This window comes from Equus asinus, chromosome 6 (assembly GCF_041296235.1).
Source record: "Equus asinus isolate D_3611 breed Donkey chromosome 6, EquAss-T2T_v2, whole genome shotgun sequence".
Taxonomy (NCBI): domain Eukaryota; kingdom Metazoa; phylum Chordata; class Mammalia; order Perissodactyla; family Equidae; genus Equus; species Equus asinus.
Genome location: NC_091795.1, coordinates 65,592,120 through 65,608,098, shown reverse-complemented (window position 1 = coordinate 65,608,098; position 15,979 = coordinate 65,592,120). Strand labels below are relative to the sequence as shown.

Genomic DNA, 15,979 nt, shown 5'->3' with positions numbered 1-15,979 from the left:
CATTATAATGCACAACATGCAGAAAATCTGTTGTATCTGTAAGATAGTCAAATGCTAAGGTAGTAATCTTGACCAGAATTTAAGTTATGATTTCATCTCAAAGCAATTGTGAGAGTTACTTGCTTTTGCAAATAAATTCTTAGTGGGCATTATAACAATTCACATTGTCATTTTTTATACATTTTTTACAAGATTTTTTTTCTATTGAACTCTGGGAATTGTTCTGTGAGCCTTAGTGAAAATACTAAGCAAGTGTTTATTGCCCATTGTCTTGGTGACCTATGTATGTTATCTTGTGGTCTAGAAGTAAGACAGGGTAGCTGCTAATACAGAATAAGTTGCTTTTCAGGCAGCATCACCTCGCCACCAATACTCACTTGTTAGTTTTCCTGGCCATGGTAACTTCTCCCCCTTATTTTCAATTTTAGTTTTATTCTACCTGGCAAACACTTCTATTAACTGTGCACATCATTCCCCACTCAGACGTAGCCAGTAGCCATACTTGTCTAATTCAGGAGTGAGGGGGCCATAATCTGGGTGTTAGGAGGTTAGTTATTATTTCTTCTCTCTCTTAGCATTCACACTATAGCAGGGCACTAAAGAACCATAACTTTTATATATAGGTAGAATCAAAGGTTTGGGATTTTTTTTCCTTGACTAATAAACCCTAGTTTATAATATTGGCAACAGTGATTTCTTTAGTGATTAAATCTGTACAACAAATGTATTCTTTCCTTCTTCCCATTCAATATCCACCTGTAATGAAAATACCTGGGCATATATTTGAGGTGCAGAGGACTAGTACAATCCAAGAATTATTCTAATGTATGGATCTGATACCTCCTTTCCCTCTCCCGGATTGTTTGCACTTATTCTGAGCTGTGCACTAACTATGAAGAGGTGGTTTTGCTTCATTTCTAAGTCTTTAAGACATGAGATTCATGAGATTTTGCTTATGAATAAGGTTTTTATAAGTAAATTGACAAAGTATAAGGTTTATTTTAAATATTTATATTTAATGTTCACTATTAAAGTTGATCTTAGGTAAGACTGGTTATAATTATTATGGCACTTTGACGCTATTGAAGCATACTCTTGAACTGAAAGCTACTGAATTTAATTATGTTCTTTACGAACCTGCAAAGCTTTTCATGAAGAGGTCACGTTTTAAAATTATGTATACCTAGAAATAAGCTAATAGTCTTAAGACTTCTCATGTAGTTCAAACTCTGTCTATAATGTTATAATTACCAGACGGAGTTAACCAGCGTACCAGCTGTCTACCTCAGAGCAGTTCTGGTTTTTTCTGTGTTGCCTATTGGGATTCCATCCAAGATTTCGTTTGACTAAAGGTTTTTTGACTTTGAAAAGTTTGAAAATCACTTGGCTCAGAGAGCGTGTATGTGAATAGGCAGATGAAACTAGAAAGTTACTCTTTTACAAGAAAAGAAACTTAGTAAGTTAACAGTGCTGAACTATGAGCCATATTGACAGGTTTTGTTTTGGTGATCTTCCCAAGTATCATGATTTAGTTATATTTAGGAGGTGGGGAAGGGGCAGTGGGCTTGGAACAAGAGTCAGACATCACCTGCCCTAGAGATCAGTCACCCAGCACCCCTCCCCTGCACTTCGCCTGCTGTGTTGAGTTCGTTTTGATTTTGCAGGGGGTATTGTGGGGAGGAAAGAGTGTTATTCCCAGCCTCAGGTTTCAGTTTATCTGCTCATGTTATTCCCTCTGCATCCCTCTCTTCTATAAAACAAGCTAATGGTTAAACAAATTAAAAAAACAAACTGGTATAGTATTCCTTTGTGTGATTACACCATAAAGTATTTATCCATTTCCACACTGAGGGATGTTTAGATTATTTGCAACTTCTTACTGTGAAAAAACTGATGCAATGAACGTCTGGGCTTGTGTCCCTTGAGCACACATACTAGTGTTTCTCTAGTATTTGCCTAGAAATAAAATTACTGGGTTGTAGGGTGCGCATATCTTCAAGTTAATCTTTTAAACTGTAGTGAGGTACCACATTGATTCTGCTGACTGCTCTCCTTCCCCTACAAGGCTGGACCAGTAACAGTGCCCTGCCATGCTATGTTGGAGCCTGAGGCAAAAGGAAAATTCAGTAATAATGATTCTGTCTTTATTGCAAATTTTGATATTTTGGTCATGGTTTATGCATTAATTTTGATTCTTTTAAATGTTGCATTAAAATGTTTATCTTGATTACTGAATTTTTTGGCACCCCTTATATTTTGTCCCCAAGGCAAGTGTGCCTCACTTGCATCACCATAGTCCCAGTTGGTAAGTATGTAAATTCCTGGGCCTGATTTAAGGCAGATGTTACCAGAGGGGGATAACTCACCCTACTAGTATCCTTTAGCATAAAACAGTTTTCTCTGCAGCACGTAGTGAAATGGAGGAAGGCTGGGCTAAGAAGAAAATCCTGTGCTCCAGAAGTAGCTAACTGCTACTGGCTTTGTTCCTTAGGCAGTGAGCCATCTTTAAATGCTTTGAAAACTTAGTGCTGAGAGAATCCTCAAGGTCCAAAAGGATGTTGTTTTGTAGTAGAAGCTTAAAGCTCCAAAATTTATCCCAAAATGCACTTTTCATGTTTCCATATCTTTGAAGTTGAGAAACATCTTAGGTCAATGGTGTCTTACAGTTGCTGTTGGCTGGGCAGCTGTCATGGCATAGTTGCGCCAGTGTGGCCATAGCTATTCGTACTTCACATAATTGGATTCTGTACACTGTTGGGACTGCATGTATTAAGTTTAAATGCGTTTAACGTGTCTTCAAAATGATTACACTGATTTAACGTAGAAGGAGAGTTACTGTGTAAGCAAGACAGAAATGACAAGATTTTTTTTAAAGTCTAAAAAACCTATTACAAAGGTATAAATCTTTTATTAAAGCATTGTTTCATAGTTTATTTGGCATCATTTTTTCTTGGTCACACATAATTATGACATTTTTTATGTCATATGACAATTTATACATGCATAGTATGTATAAAGTATGCATAGAGGGGCCGGCCCCGTGGCCGAGTCGTTAAGTTCACACACTCTGCTTCGGCAGCTCAGGGTTCGGATCCTGGGCGCGGACATGGCACCCCTCATTAGGCCATGTTGAGGCGGCATCCCACACACCACAACTAGCAGGACTCACAGTTAAAATATACAACTATGTACTGGGGGGATTTGGGGAGAAAAAAGCAGGAAAAAGAAACATTGGCAACAGTTGTTAGCTCAGGTGCCAATCTTTAAAAAAAAAAAAAAAAAGCATAGAAATAATACACATCAATTTAGGACAGTGGTTACTTTTTCAGAAGCATTGGGAAGTGAGATTTTTATTTTCTCCACCCTCAAAAATAAAAATATCAAAATGATAACATCTGTTACATATGGGTAGTAGGTAAGGGTGTATTATATTCTTTTCTGTAATTTTCTTATGTTTGAATTTTTTATAAAATTTTGAATGAAAGAATAAAATACAGAGACTAAATGAAGTGGCCCTGAATTGCCTTCCAGGAAGAGGGTACCAATTTATAATCCCAACAGTATACAAAAATGCCCTTGTTTTCTGCTTTCTCGCCAGTGTTGTACATTGCCAATCTCGTGGGTAAAATACTGTATGATATTTTCTTGATTTGATTCTCAATTATTTCATTACTAGTGAAGTTAAACATTTTTTTCTCATATTTTGGCTAATTATATGTCTTTTATTAAAGCCTGTTCACATGTTGCTTATTTTCTATTAACACATTTATCATTTTTCATATTGATTTGTGAGAGCTCTTTATATTTTTAGGAAATTAACCATTATTTTGTTACATGTCCCGAATTCCCCAGTTCACCACTTGCCTTTCAATACTCTTTGTCTGTTTAAATAAGAACGTTGAGGGATGGGACTAAGAACAAAGCACATCTAGCAATAATGAAATGGCTTAATTTTTTAAAAACTACAAGCTCAATAGCATGTGGATTCCCCCCTCCCCGCCTCAGATCCTATGTCATGCTACTCTGTTTCTGTGCTTTTTCTTACACAATAACATTTTATTTCTGTGCCAGCTTTCCCTACGGACAGAATAGACTTTCTACTCACTATGATTGGAGAGGCTCTAGAGAGAGCTAAGATGCTCTGATCTGAAGAGTGTTGGATACCTCCTCTTGGTCAAAAATACTTGCTTTCACCCTTTCATATAGTGTTTTAAGTCAAAAATAGTGGAGTTTATTTTTTGTTTTACTTTTTAAAAAAATATTGAAGTAAAATTTGTATACAGTAAACTGCAAAGATCTTAGGTGTTTAATTTGATGAATTTTGAGAAGTGTCTTGGTTTTTTACATTCAAAAGTTTTAGAATTTTGTCATTTTCTTTAACAGTTTCCACCTTCAGTTGTATACATAGACAATCTTTTCACATTCTGAGTAAGTAAATATTTACATACATTTTCTTTTATGACTTTGGCCTTTTTTATTATAAATATATAATATAAGTGGAACTTATTTTGGGTATTACTACGGGGCAAAAGTCTAATGTAATATTTTCAATTATCCCCTCACACCAGCTAATACATAAGCCAGTCTTTTCTCATTTATTTGAAAATGCCCTTTTACTATATATTTTTGTATGTGCTTGTATTTTTATGGGCATTCTGTTTCATTGCTTTGTATTGTGTATTAGTATGACATCTTCATTATCATAGTTTTATTATACGTTTTATTATCTGGTAGGGAAAGGGCTCCCTTATTATCTACATTAACAGAAATTGAATGTTTATTCTTCCAGACGAAGTTTTGAATAATTTGGCCAAGATTTCCCTGCTGAATAAAAATCCTGTTAATGTTGAGTTGTTATATGTGTAGATTAATTTGGGGGTCATTGAACTCTTTAGCAGAGATGAGTTCCATTCTAGGAAAATTCTACATCTTTCTATTTATATAAATGAGTGTTTTTTAATGCCCCCAGTAAAGTTTTGTAGTTTTCTCCATATATGTTCTATATTTCTTAAGTTAATTCCTTATTATTTTATATTTATTACTGCTGTTATGAACTGTTTTTCCTCCAATATATTTTTAATTCATACTTTTTAGTAGGTAACTGACTGAATCACTTACAAAAAATCGTTTCAATTTCTAGCATTTCCACCAGATGGCAGTCTTGGGCACGTCCATTTGTAAACCCGCCGAGAGCTCTGGTGACAAGAAAGGCAGTGGCTGGCAGACCTTCCAAGTCCCTAAAAGTACAAGGACAAAAAGGTTTTTTCGTAACCCTGAAAGACAAATGAACCCAGCATTATGTAATTATAGTATTTATGCTGCTATTAACCTTTAATCTTACAGCCCCTTAGTGGAGGCAGAGAAGCACTGTCACTGTGCCCTTCAAAGTCATGCTTTTCTTTGTCTATATAATAAACACCTGTGGCTTCTTGGCAGTAATTTTGGTTTTATTCCAGGGACTCTCATGGTTAAAGGCAGGCTTTAATCTGTCATTATTGTTTCCTTTCTCCTGAAAGCACCATTTAAATCAGAAGTTACTGGACTTCTAAATGTTTGTGTAAGAGCATCTTGTGACCCTGGTTTTTAAGATGCCCAGATCTCTTCTGAAGTGAGCTGTGGTGTTTATAGTTAATGTAAAGCGAAGTAGGTTTGTAACTGGCTTGTTCTACATGAATACAAATCTCAATAACCCTCTTAAAGTAGACACTTTGCTTAATTTAGATGACTTCAAAGATACATGTTTAGAAATATAGAAGGTAGTGAATTTCTTTATCATAGAAGGAATCTACTCAAGTGTTCTCTCATAGATACTTTTCCCAGTGGCCACACAATAGTACTTTGGGACAATATCACATCACCTGGGTAGCTCCCCTCTTGTACCTTTTATTATAATTCCATTTGTTAATTTACTTTTGTATAATCAGGAAGCGGTAAATGGCTGTAACTGTGCACATTCCTTCTAAGAGATTATATTTCCACTCTGAGATTGAAAGGTACAAAAAATATGGTAAGAAAAAAGGGACACATGTTTGGTCCTTGATCAGAAAGGTATACCAAGGTTAATTCTTGCTTTTCCAAAGAAAATTGATAAAAATATTCTAGGAGATAATATAGTAAAAATTTTGACAGTAAGTGATTTCCTTTAGAGAAAACCATGGAAAAGTTTCCTTTCGTTTTTTTGATCTCTGGATAATTCCATGATGTAGTTATGTGGAATAACGAATTTCTTTAGTGTGTTGCATGGATTTATTCATGTTTTGTATAATCTCTGAGAATGAATGTTGAAATGGACTTCGGGAATCTTGGCAATATAGTAATTATGCCTAGAGCTTGCTTGTAGTGTACTGAGACACCTTTAACTGACAAAATTGTAATTGGTTAGAGTTAGGTTCACGCCACACATTGCTGGATAGTTAGGGGAAACCTAAATTGTATAAGTAAAACCATAAGTTAAATGCACCTGGAAGACTGACTATATAAAATTATCTTTGAAAAGGAAGAAGTTCCTTTCTAATAACCCATGTTTGTATTGGGGGGGTGTGGGTGTGGGTGTGTACACACACATATAAATACATATATATACAAATATAGATAGAATTTTTATATCTCTATTTTTATATATAATTTTTTTAGGGCTTTGGGCTTTTTCAGGGTGGGATATGTATGAATCTGCCGAATAAGACAGAATGATCCCTATTATAGTATAACAGTGTACTACACTATACTAGTGAAACGTCTTTCACCATCAAAAATTTACACGTCCGTGCTGATTGCTTTAACGCTAGTGGAAACTACATTTTCTAGACTGATTTCACATCAAAAAGCCACACACACATTTCAATTATATCTCAGTAAAACTGGGGGCCGGGGGAGCAACACACACACAAATGTTTGTCCCTTTGAGAGATAAAAGTGGCCAGTAAAGCAAACTGAATGGTTTGTAGTTTTTCATCCTCCAAAGTTTCAACATAGCCGTAGTTCTAAAGAATTGTCAGTTGTGTGTTCTTCAAAGATAGAATAATAAATTGTATAGCTGAACAGATCTTTATACTTTTGGAATCTCAAAGTTGGAGAAAACCTGAATACCAGATGGTCCTTTAGCAGCCTCTAGTCTGACTCTTCGGGGACCAGAATCTACTTCCACCTTTGGGCAGCTCTGCCATCCTAGTTGGTTCTCTGTTTCTTCCCTTCATTTGTCTTATTAACTCTTGGGGCCAGACATTTAACTACCGTATTGTGATGACTCCCAGTATCTTCTCCTTCCTATCCCCAGTCAGTTCACTCATCATATATCGTGGCTTCAGTTGTCTTTACCATCCAAGACCCTTTTCTCCAAATGCTCTGGTTTTCTCTATCTTTCTTAAAGTATACGACCCAGAACTGAACATTTATAGGTAGCAAAACTGTCATGTCCTTTGTTCTAGTTAATATTCTTCTTCTGTATAACATCCAGATATTGGACTAGCTTTTCTGACACCCACATGATATTGTTGGAGTCCTTTGAGGTTTTTTCCTGCTGTTAAGCATTCTTTCCCCATCCTGCACTTGTGCAGTTGGTGTTTTGTTTAACCTAGTTTGCAGGACCTTCCTTTATTCTTATGAAGTTTTCTTGTGTTGGATTCATTAACCTATTGAGATGTTTTTGGATTCGTCCAAGATAGATTTGCTGTCTTTTTCTTTCTGATCACTCCAAAGTTTGATATGTAAATCTATATTGAATGAAACAAGTCTGAGGACAACAGCCTGTAGAAGGCCTCAGAAACTTCTCTTCAGCGTGATATGAATTGACCACTGACCGTATTAATCAACACCCTTTAGGTAAGAATTTCAGCGATTAACTGGTCCATCTATCTGCCCATTTGTCCCCAGAGTTATCTGTAAGGATATCATAGGATCTTACATTCCTTGCTGAAGTCTTGCATTTCCCTAATGTTAGTTGAGTAACTGCCCCAAAAGTTCATGAAGTTAAGTCAAATCTGCTGATTCAGAGTGAACTGTGTTCTTTCCTAAAGGCTTAAAAAACATTATCATTATAATAAGGGTCTATTCTAGGGCCTTTCCTGGGACCAGTATCAAATTTTCACCGTCTTCTACCTCTTCCCAAAGTTGGAATGGCAGTCACCCTTTCTGACGTTGTGGCCAGTGCACTACTCCACACTTCTGTAATAACTTACAGTGGGCCACCCAGAAATATTCTTAGATTTTCAGTATATTTTGTTTTCAGCATAAAATAGGAAACGAAGTTCTTATTGGCCCTATCACTTCTATGTAAGTCAACTTATTTGAAATTTTCACTTTGACCCTATTCCTATAGGTACATGAAAATTTCTGGTGTTTATTTATGTTTATGGTGGTTTTTTGCATCATTTATGCATTTCTGAAATTCTGAACATTCTTGCATTCTTACATTTCTTCCTGTGCAAACTGTTAGTTTCTTGTTTTTGTTATTTTTTTTAGGTACATCTCCCTTTTTTATTCTGCATGTATGTGATTCTTCAGTAAACAAATATTTTAAAAAATAACCCAAATGCATTAAAAAAGTATTAAAACTACAGCTTGGCTGACAGCCTACGGCCAAGTGCAGCATGTAGACTGGAAAGAGCAAAACAGTGCCACATGCAGAAGGATGCTATTCACATCAAAGGCTGTGGGGACTTATCATATCACAAGTTTCCGGCAAGTAGCAGGAAAGTGTTCTTACTAAAAAAATTAGTATAGTTATATTGCAACAAATATCTGACAGGTGGAAGTAAAATGATTCCAGAAAGGAGTGCTTTGGGGAGAGTTTTTTTAAATTGCCAAAGATGCCAAACGGGCTAGTGGCAGCCCTGGAGCCTTGTGTTTGCTCTGAGAAAGGAGACAATGTAGCTTCTCTCTTTACATTCTTCCCTATGTGTATTATATCCTCTTTCCCTTAAAAAATGGGAGAAGGCGGCACTTGGAGTAGTGTGGCAGGGGAATTGAGCCGCATGTCGGCAATCATAAAGGACCGGCTTTGAGTTTCTAGTCTGGAGTTCAGACTTCTTGGAAGGGCCTCTCTGTTACACACTCTGGATGCCCTTTTATCTCATTTTCTTGACTTTCTCAGTAACTAGGGCTCCAAGAATCGCAAGTAAGAAAGAAAGAATGGAAAGGAAGAGACTGCCCCAGGTGTAGACAGATTTGTAAATTTCTGCAGATATATGTATTATATATAATGTATATATAGATAGTATATTTATTTTTTGCACATTTCTGTATGTATGCTCTGCTTAAATAAAAATTTATTTTTAAAAAAGAACCTTGATTGATGCAATAGACTTCACATGTATTTATTTATATTCATATGAAGTTTTTATTAATAGAACATATGAAAATAGTTGAATAGATGTGGTGGGTATTCTTTGCATAGTATGAACTAACATGCAGGTTACATGTCTCATGAAAACCCAGTTTCAGGGTAGTGGAGGAGAAAGGGGAACCTTAAAGAGATAAGCGGCATTTTAATCAGGGTAAGCTAAACTGCTGTAACAACCAACCAAACCTCTAATGGTTCAAGCAATAGAATTTTTTTCTTGCTCATGTATAGACCAGGATGGGTGTTCCAGGTAAGTGTGCTTCTCTCTTCTATGTGGTGATTCAAGTCTGAGATTTTTTCCATCTTGTAGCTGCATCATCACCCAGGGCCTTGTCATCTGTGTCCAAACAGCAGAAGGGGAAAGGGAGCAAGGAAAAGGTACCCCTGCTCCTGAAAAGTCTCACTAAATTTAAGGGGATTGAAACCATACAAGGTGTATTCTCTGACCACAGTGGAATTAACCTAGAAATCAATAACAGAAAGATAAGAACAACACATTTTTAAATAGTCCATGTGCCAAAGAATAAATTACAAGAGAAATTAGAAAATATCTTGAACAGAATGAAAATGAAAATCACAACATACCAAAGTTTGTGGGCTGCAGTTAAGGTAATACTTTGAGAGAAATTTATAGCTTTAAACACTTATGTTAGAAAGAATGTAAGGTCTCAAATTAATTAACTTTCCAACTTAAGTACTTGCAAATCCAAGAAAGGAAGGAAACAATAAGGATAACAGAAATGAATGAAATAGAAAACTGAAAATCAAAATATCAAATCAAAAGCTGGCTCTTTGAAAATATCAATAAAATTGATAAGCTTTAACCAGACTGATAGGAAAAAACAAACTCAGGAATTATCAATATCAGAAATGAAAGGGGCCATATCACCATGGATCCTACAGACATTAAAAGAAAAGAATCATGAAAAATTTTATGCCAATGAAATTGATAACTTAGAGGAAACATTTGAAAATCAATCAATGTAATTAAACACTGGGAGTCAAAAAAGAAAACCATATCATCTCATTTCATTCAGAAAAAGCATTTGACAAAATTCAGGACCCATTTGTGATAGAAAACCTCAGCAAACTACAAATAAAAGAGAACTTGCTCAACCTGATAAAGGGTAATTACGTAACACCTAAACCTAACATCATCCTTAATGGCAATAGACTGAATACTTCCTCTCTAATACACTGAACAAAGCAAGAATGTCTGTTCTCACCACTTATATTCAATATTGACTGGAGATTTTAGCCAGTGCAACAAGACAAAAAAGGAAATAAAAAACATACAAATTAGAAAGAAAGACACATAAAACTGTCTATTTGCAGATGACATGATTGTGTAAGTCGAAAATGATAAGGAATCTATAAGATACTGCAGTTCATAAGCTTAGCAAGGTTCTAGGATACAAGGTCAATTTACCAAAATATTTTGATTTCTATATATGAAGAGCAACCAATTGAAAATCGAAAAAATCAATAACATTTACAATAGCATCAAATACCATGAAACACTTGGAGATAAATTTAATGAAATGTGTGCAAGACTTGAACATGGAAAACTACAAGCCATTTTGAGAGAAATCAAAGAAGGTCTAAAATGAAGAGAGAGACCATGTTCTTGGATGAAAGATTCAATATGGTTAAGATGTCAATTATCCCCAAATTGATTTATAGATTAAAGGAAACCCTAATCAAAGTGCTTAGCAGCCATTTTTTGATAGAATTTGACAAACTGATTCTAAAATTTATGTAGAAATGCAAATGGACCTAGAATAGTCAAAACAACTTTGATAAGAGGATGAAGCTGTAGGATTCCTACCTACCTGATTGCAAGAAACACTATAAAGCTACAGTAATTAAGATAATGTGCTTTTGGTGTCAGGCTATATGTGTATCAGTGGAACACAGAGAGTCCAGAAATAGATTGTGCAACTATGGTCACTTGATTTTTCACAAAGCTAACACAGTAATTCAAGGGGGAAAGGAAAGTCTTTTCAACAAATGATTCTAGAACAAACGCATAGCTATATTGCAAAAAAAAATCAAGCTTGACTCCCTTATCTCATGCCACACAAAGATCAACTTGAAATGAATCACAGACTTAACTGTAAGAGCTAAAACTAAAATTTCTAGATTAAAACATTGGAGTAACTTTGGGTTGGGCAAAGCTCAGATAAGAATTACAAACTTCTCTTCAATAGACACTGTTAAGAAAATGAAAAGTCAAGCTTAGGCAAAGCATACTTGATAAAGGACTTGTGTTTGTGATAGACAAATTTTAAAAATGGATGAAATATTGAAAAATTGAGCATTTCACCAAAGATATACAAATGGCGAATAAGCGCCAGTGCTCAAAGTGATTAGCCGTTGAGGAAATGCAGATTGTAGTACCACTACAACTCACGAGTAGGACGGAAGTTACAAAGACTGGCATTTCCAATTGTCAGCAATAATGTGGAGCAAAGGGAACACTTGCATGCTGCTCATGGGAAGGTAAAAAGGTCCAACTACTTTAGAAAACAGTTGGGCAGTTTCTTAAAAACTTAAATATTACACTAACTTTATGACCCAGCACTTCCACTCCTCAGTATTTACTCAAGAGAAATGAAAACATATGTGCACATAAAAATCTACGTGAATGTTTATAAGAGCTTTATTTGTGATAGTCCAAGATTGGAAACACTCTGCTAGTCCATCAACTGGTGAAAAGATAAACCACATCCATACAATGAATGCTATTTAGCAATAATAAAAAGGAACAAACTACTTATTCAGGCAACAACATGGGTGAACCTCAAAAGCATTATGCTAAATGAAAGAAGATAGACACAAAGACTACATACTGTCTGATTCCATTTACCTGAAATTTGAGAAAAGGCAAAATTATAGTGACAGCAGATAAGTTGTTGCCAGGGGCAGGGTCTAACAGGAGGGGATTGACTACAAAAGGGCATGAGGGAACTTTTAGGAGTGATGGAACTGTTGTTATCATGATTGTGATGATGGTGACATAACTGTATCCATTTGTCAAAACTCATCAAGTTATACACCTAAATTAAGTGGTCAGTACGTATTTTATACCTAATTAATCTGAATAGAAGACAAAAAATCGTGTTAATGTAGATTTGGGTTTATTCTTTCTTTCAAATCTGTTTTATGTTTAAGAATTTTTCATGTTAATGCATTTCAAAAGATATGAACTTGAGATGAAATTCATGCGATAAGAATACTCCAAATTTTCTGCCCTGAATTACTTTTCACATGGGCCCCTCTATGTGACCTGCTTAGGGTAAGTATCACCAGGGATTTATGTATTTATTTAGTAGTTTTGTGTATCTATGAATGTATTTATTACCTAATTAAATAATAGTTTTCTTGAGCAGCTGCTGGGATCTGCTGGGATGATGGTAGGTTGGAGTGAGAAGGAAGCTTTGCTAAATAATCCATTTATATGGGCTGAATTATATGATATTGATGGCTATAAATTGATCAAGGCCACTTTATTATGGAATCTCATCTGCTACCCTCCCACAACAATCAGGAAGACTTAGTAATAGAACATGACTTTAAAATCTGGTAAAAGTAAAAAAAAAAAATCTTGTAAAAGTGATTAAAATTTTATTGAAATAGAGCTACAGAAAATGCCCATAGTTGATTTTCTCTTTTCAAGAGCCACGGTTTTGGACGTTTTAGAACAGTCCCTTTTGCATGACATCCTCACTAACGCCACATTGCCAAAGCCAAAAACACTTTTACTTACTGCTTGTAAGGAAGAGAGTTTTATTTATTTTAAAACAAATTTTAAAATTTTAATTATGACTTTCATTTTTACATCTTAAACTTAGGAAAGTGGGCCTCTACCTTTCAAGCAAAGACAGTTGCCTTTCTGGTAAAAAGGTGTATGGGCTTAGGGTGACATCCTCTGAGCCTTTTTGGAGTGATAACTTTTTTGGTAATGATCCACTGACATATTTAGTTATTGCTCTTTATTCTGTAGATCAAGGATCAACACACTTTGTCTCTAAAGGGCCAGAGAGTAAATATTTTAGGCTTTGAGGGCCGTGTGATCTCTGTCTCTCAACTCTTCTGTTGTGGCAAGCAGCCACATAAACAAATGAAAGTGGCTGTGTTCCAATAAAACTTTATTTACAGAAACATGTATTGGGCTGGATTTGACCTGGGACAAAGTTTGCTGATCCTGCCTGTAGATTATAGACACTCCCCAGAACAAATCTGCTACTTGTTGTGACAAAGTATATTTGTATAGTCAAATAACGTAGGTACTTCTGTGAAGAGAACTAATAACTGCATGATAATGACGGGGTTCAGGACATGCTACCCCAAAATATGGCACCTTGGCATGTTGAATATTTCAAGCTGAAGGAATTTGAGAAATGGCATGGGCCACCTTACTGATCTTCCCCTGAAGCAGGTCATAAAACCCTCTTGTGAGAGGTTTATGCCCTCCCTGTACCAGGAGGAAGGGACCATCCTTATCTCCAAAGACAAAGGGACACAGAGAGGATGTGAATGACTTTTAGCTTGGCTGAGTTTCCCCAGTTTACTAGTTACCTCATACCCTATGTCCTATTTTATCTTTCCACAACTCTCCACTCTTCATCAAACCTAGCGTAAAAGCACTTGGGCTCAACCATTTCCTCGGTCTTCATTTCCTTATGAAATCTCCCATGTCACATAAAACTTACATTAAATGAATTTTTATGCTTTTCTGTTCTTAATCCATCTTTTGTTACAGCAGTGTCAGTTGAGAACATAGAAGGGTAGAGGAAAAGGATATTCCTCCTCTACAATAATAAAGTGTGCATTGCAAAGGCTTCTATCAGAAAATCAGCATATGCATATTTGGGGATTCTGCATGATTAACTCGTGTACAAAGATCTCCAATTTCTGGAAAATATGAAGATAATTGTCAAGATAGCTTACAAAATATTTCACATATTTGACCATGACTTGGCTCGATAAAGTGTACTTTAGTGACAAGTGTAGAATTCAGAGAGTAGGTTTTACTTTTACTTTGTTTCTTCTTCTATAAGATTATAGAATCTTTTTTATGTTTAGCAGGTAACCAAAGATGACCACTACTCTTGTTAAAACATTCCAACAACCAAATTCACTCCTGTTGAAGACTTAGTTCCATAATTTCTCATTTTTGGTTGTAAGGAGTAGATAAGGACATGACTAGCATCTATGACTAGAAGGTATACAATTTATGGTTCTCCCCATATTTAGATCATTTCCCCTGATTTAAAGCAGTTAGAAATTAAGGACTTCCGAATGATAAATTATGATTCAAGTAAAGATACTATCATTAAATAGAGCCTAGAAGAGCTAAGAGTCTTTGTCCTCATGGTCTTATCATTCCAATCAAATATTTTAAAAAGTGGAAAAAGAGGAAATAGAAAAAGGATATGATGGTAGACACTATTATGCTCTGCTGCTTCTGTTCTCTTCCTACTCGGTGTTTACTGTCAAAGAGAACTAATATTTATTTCTTATTTAGTGAGAGAAGTTTCCAGCTGCCTCTAGAGATAACTGAGGATAGAAAAATTAGCTCCAAGCAGATCATTCTTGTTTTGTGAAGAATAATTTGAGAAGTTCCCTTTAGTTCCGTAAACGTAGTGAGTAGACCCCATTGTCCTGATACTTAGTACTTAATAATAATGGTTATTATAATAATTATAATGTTAACAATAGCAATTTTTATCAATGACATAGGCCTCACTGAGTGAAGCTCTTTGCTGGGGAGGAAGCTGACCAATCTTTACAAGAGGAGCCTGTTACCACTGGTAGGTGGTTTGTATACACTACTTAATTAAATTTTTAAAATTTATTTTTAATTCAATTTTACTTGTTTAATTAAAATAAATTAGAATCTTAAAATGTGTTTTATTTAGTCCTCATAGCAACTCTATGAAGTAAGTGTAACAGATGAAAAAGCTGAGATCCATCCAAAGAGGTTGAATAATTTACCCAAGACTTTGAAGCTTAGAGCTTGCTGATCTGGGATTCAAACCCATGTCTATTGGCCCAAGACTTTCCCATCTGACTATGCTGAGTGAAGATGAATTACATGAAATTGTAACTCTACCAGCAAGAAGAATGCAGAGCACTGGCTATGCCACTAAAGCATGAGACAATGAGCAAGTCAGATAGTCTTTCTGCATCTTAATTTCTTCTCCTGTAAATAGAAGAGATTAGATTATCAATGGCTCCCCAACATCAGAATTTGAATCAAAGTTTGCACTTGTCCATCACAAAATTAGAAAAGTCAGGACAGCATAGTTTTCCCATAAAGCTACCATTTCTTCTACTTAAACAATTGTCCTTTGATCTAAGAGTATGTTCTTCTCGCATGTTTTGGTGTTGCAGTGTCCTTCATATAATAAGATATTGAAACTAGATTATTTTTTAATATCCTTATTAAGCAAAATAAAATGTTGGTACCGTATTTTAGTTTCCAATTTTTTTTTGGAATTTTCCTTGCTTATAAAATCCCAAAGTTTGGGAATCCTTGTTCTAATTGCACACAAACTAGTAGGTCAAATATTTATTGTTTAAGCCACAGATTTTTTTTTAATTAAAAAACAAATGGGGGGGCCGGCCCCATGGCCA

The 15,979-nt window shown here is 35.4% G+C and overlaps 2 protein-coding genes across 6 annotated transcripts in view; both read left to right on the top strand.

Moving 5' to 3' along the window:
* PPM1B (protein phosphatase, Mg2+/Mn2+ dependent 1B) overlaps positions 1-9,280 on the top strand; it is a 92,459-nt gene extending 83,179 nt beyond the window's left edge. The window contains exons 6-7 of the mRNA XM_070512163.1: positions 4,384-4,428; positions 5,141-9,280. Coding sequence (XP_070368264.1) covers positions 4,384-4,428 — 45 coding nt within the window. The 3' untranslated portion in view covers positions 5,141-9,280. The remainder of the gene's footprint in view (positions 1-4,383; positions 4,429-5,140) is intronic.
* Positions 9,281-10,073: 793 nt separating this feature from the next.
* The window catches only part of SLC3A1 (solute carrier family 3 member 1), a 52,356-nt gene continuing 46,450 nt past the window's right edge, over positions 10,074-15,979 (top strand). For 3 of the 5 annotated variants that reach the window (XM_044772345.2, XM_044772344.2, XM_044772337.2), the window contains exon 1: positions 10,074-15,153. The gene's annotated coding sequence lies outside the window, so the exon portion shown is untranslated. The remainder of the gene's footprint in view (positions 15,154-15,979) is intronic. The other 2 variants (XM_044772339.2, XM_044772338.2) reach the window with 2 other exon arrangements.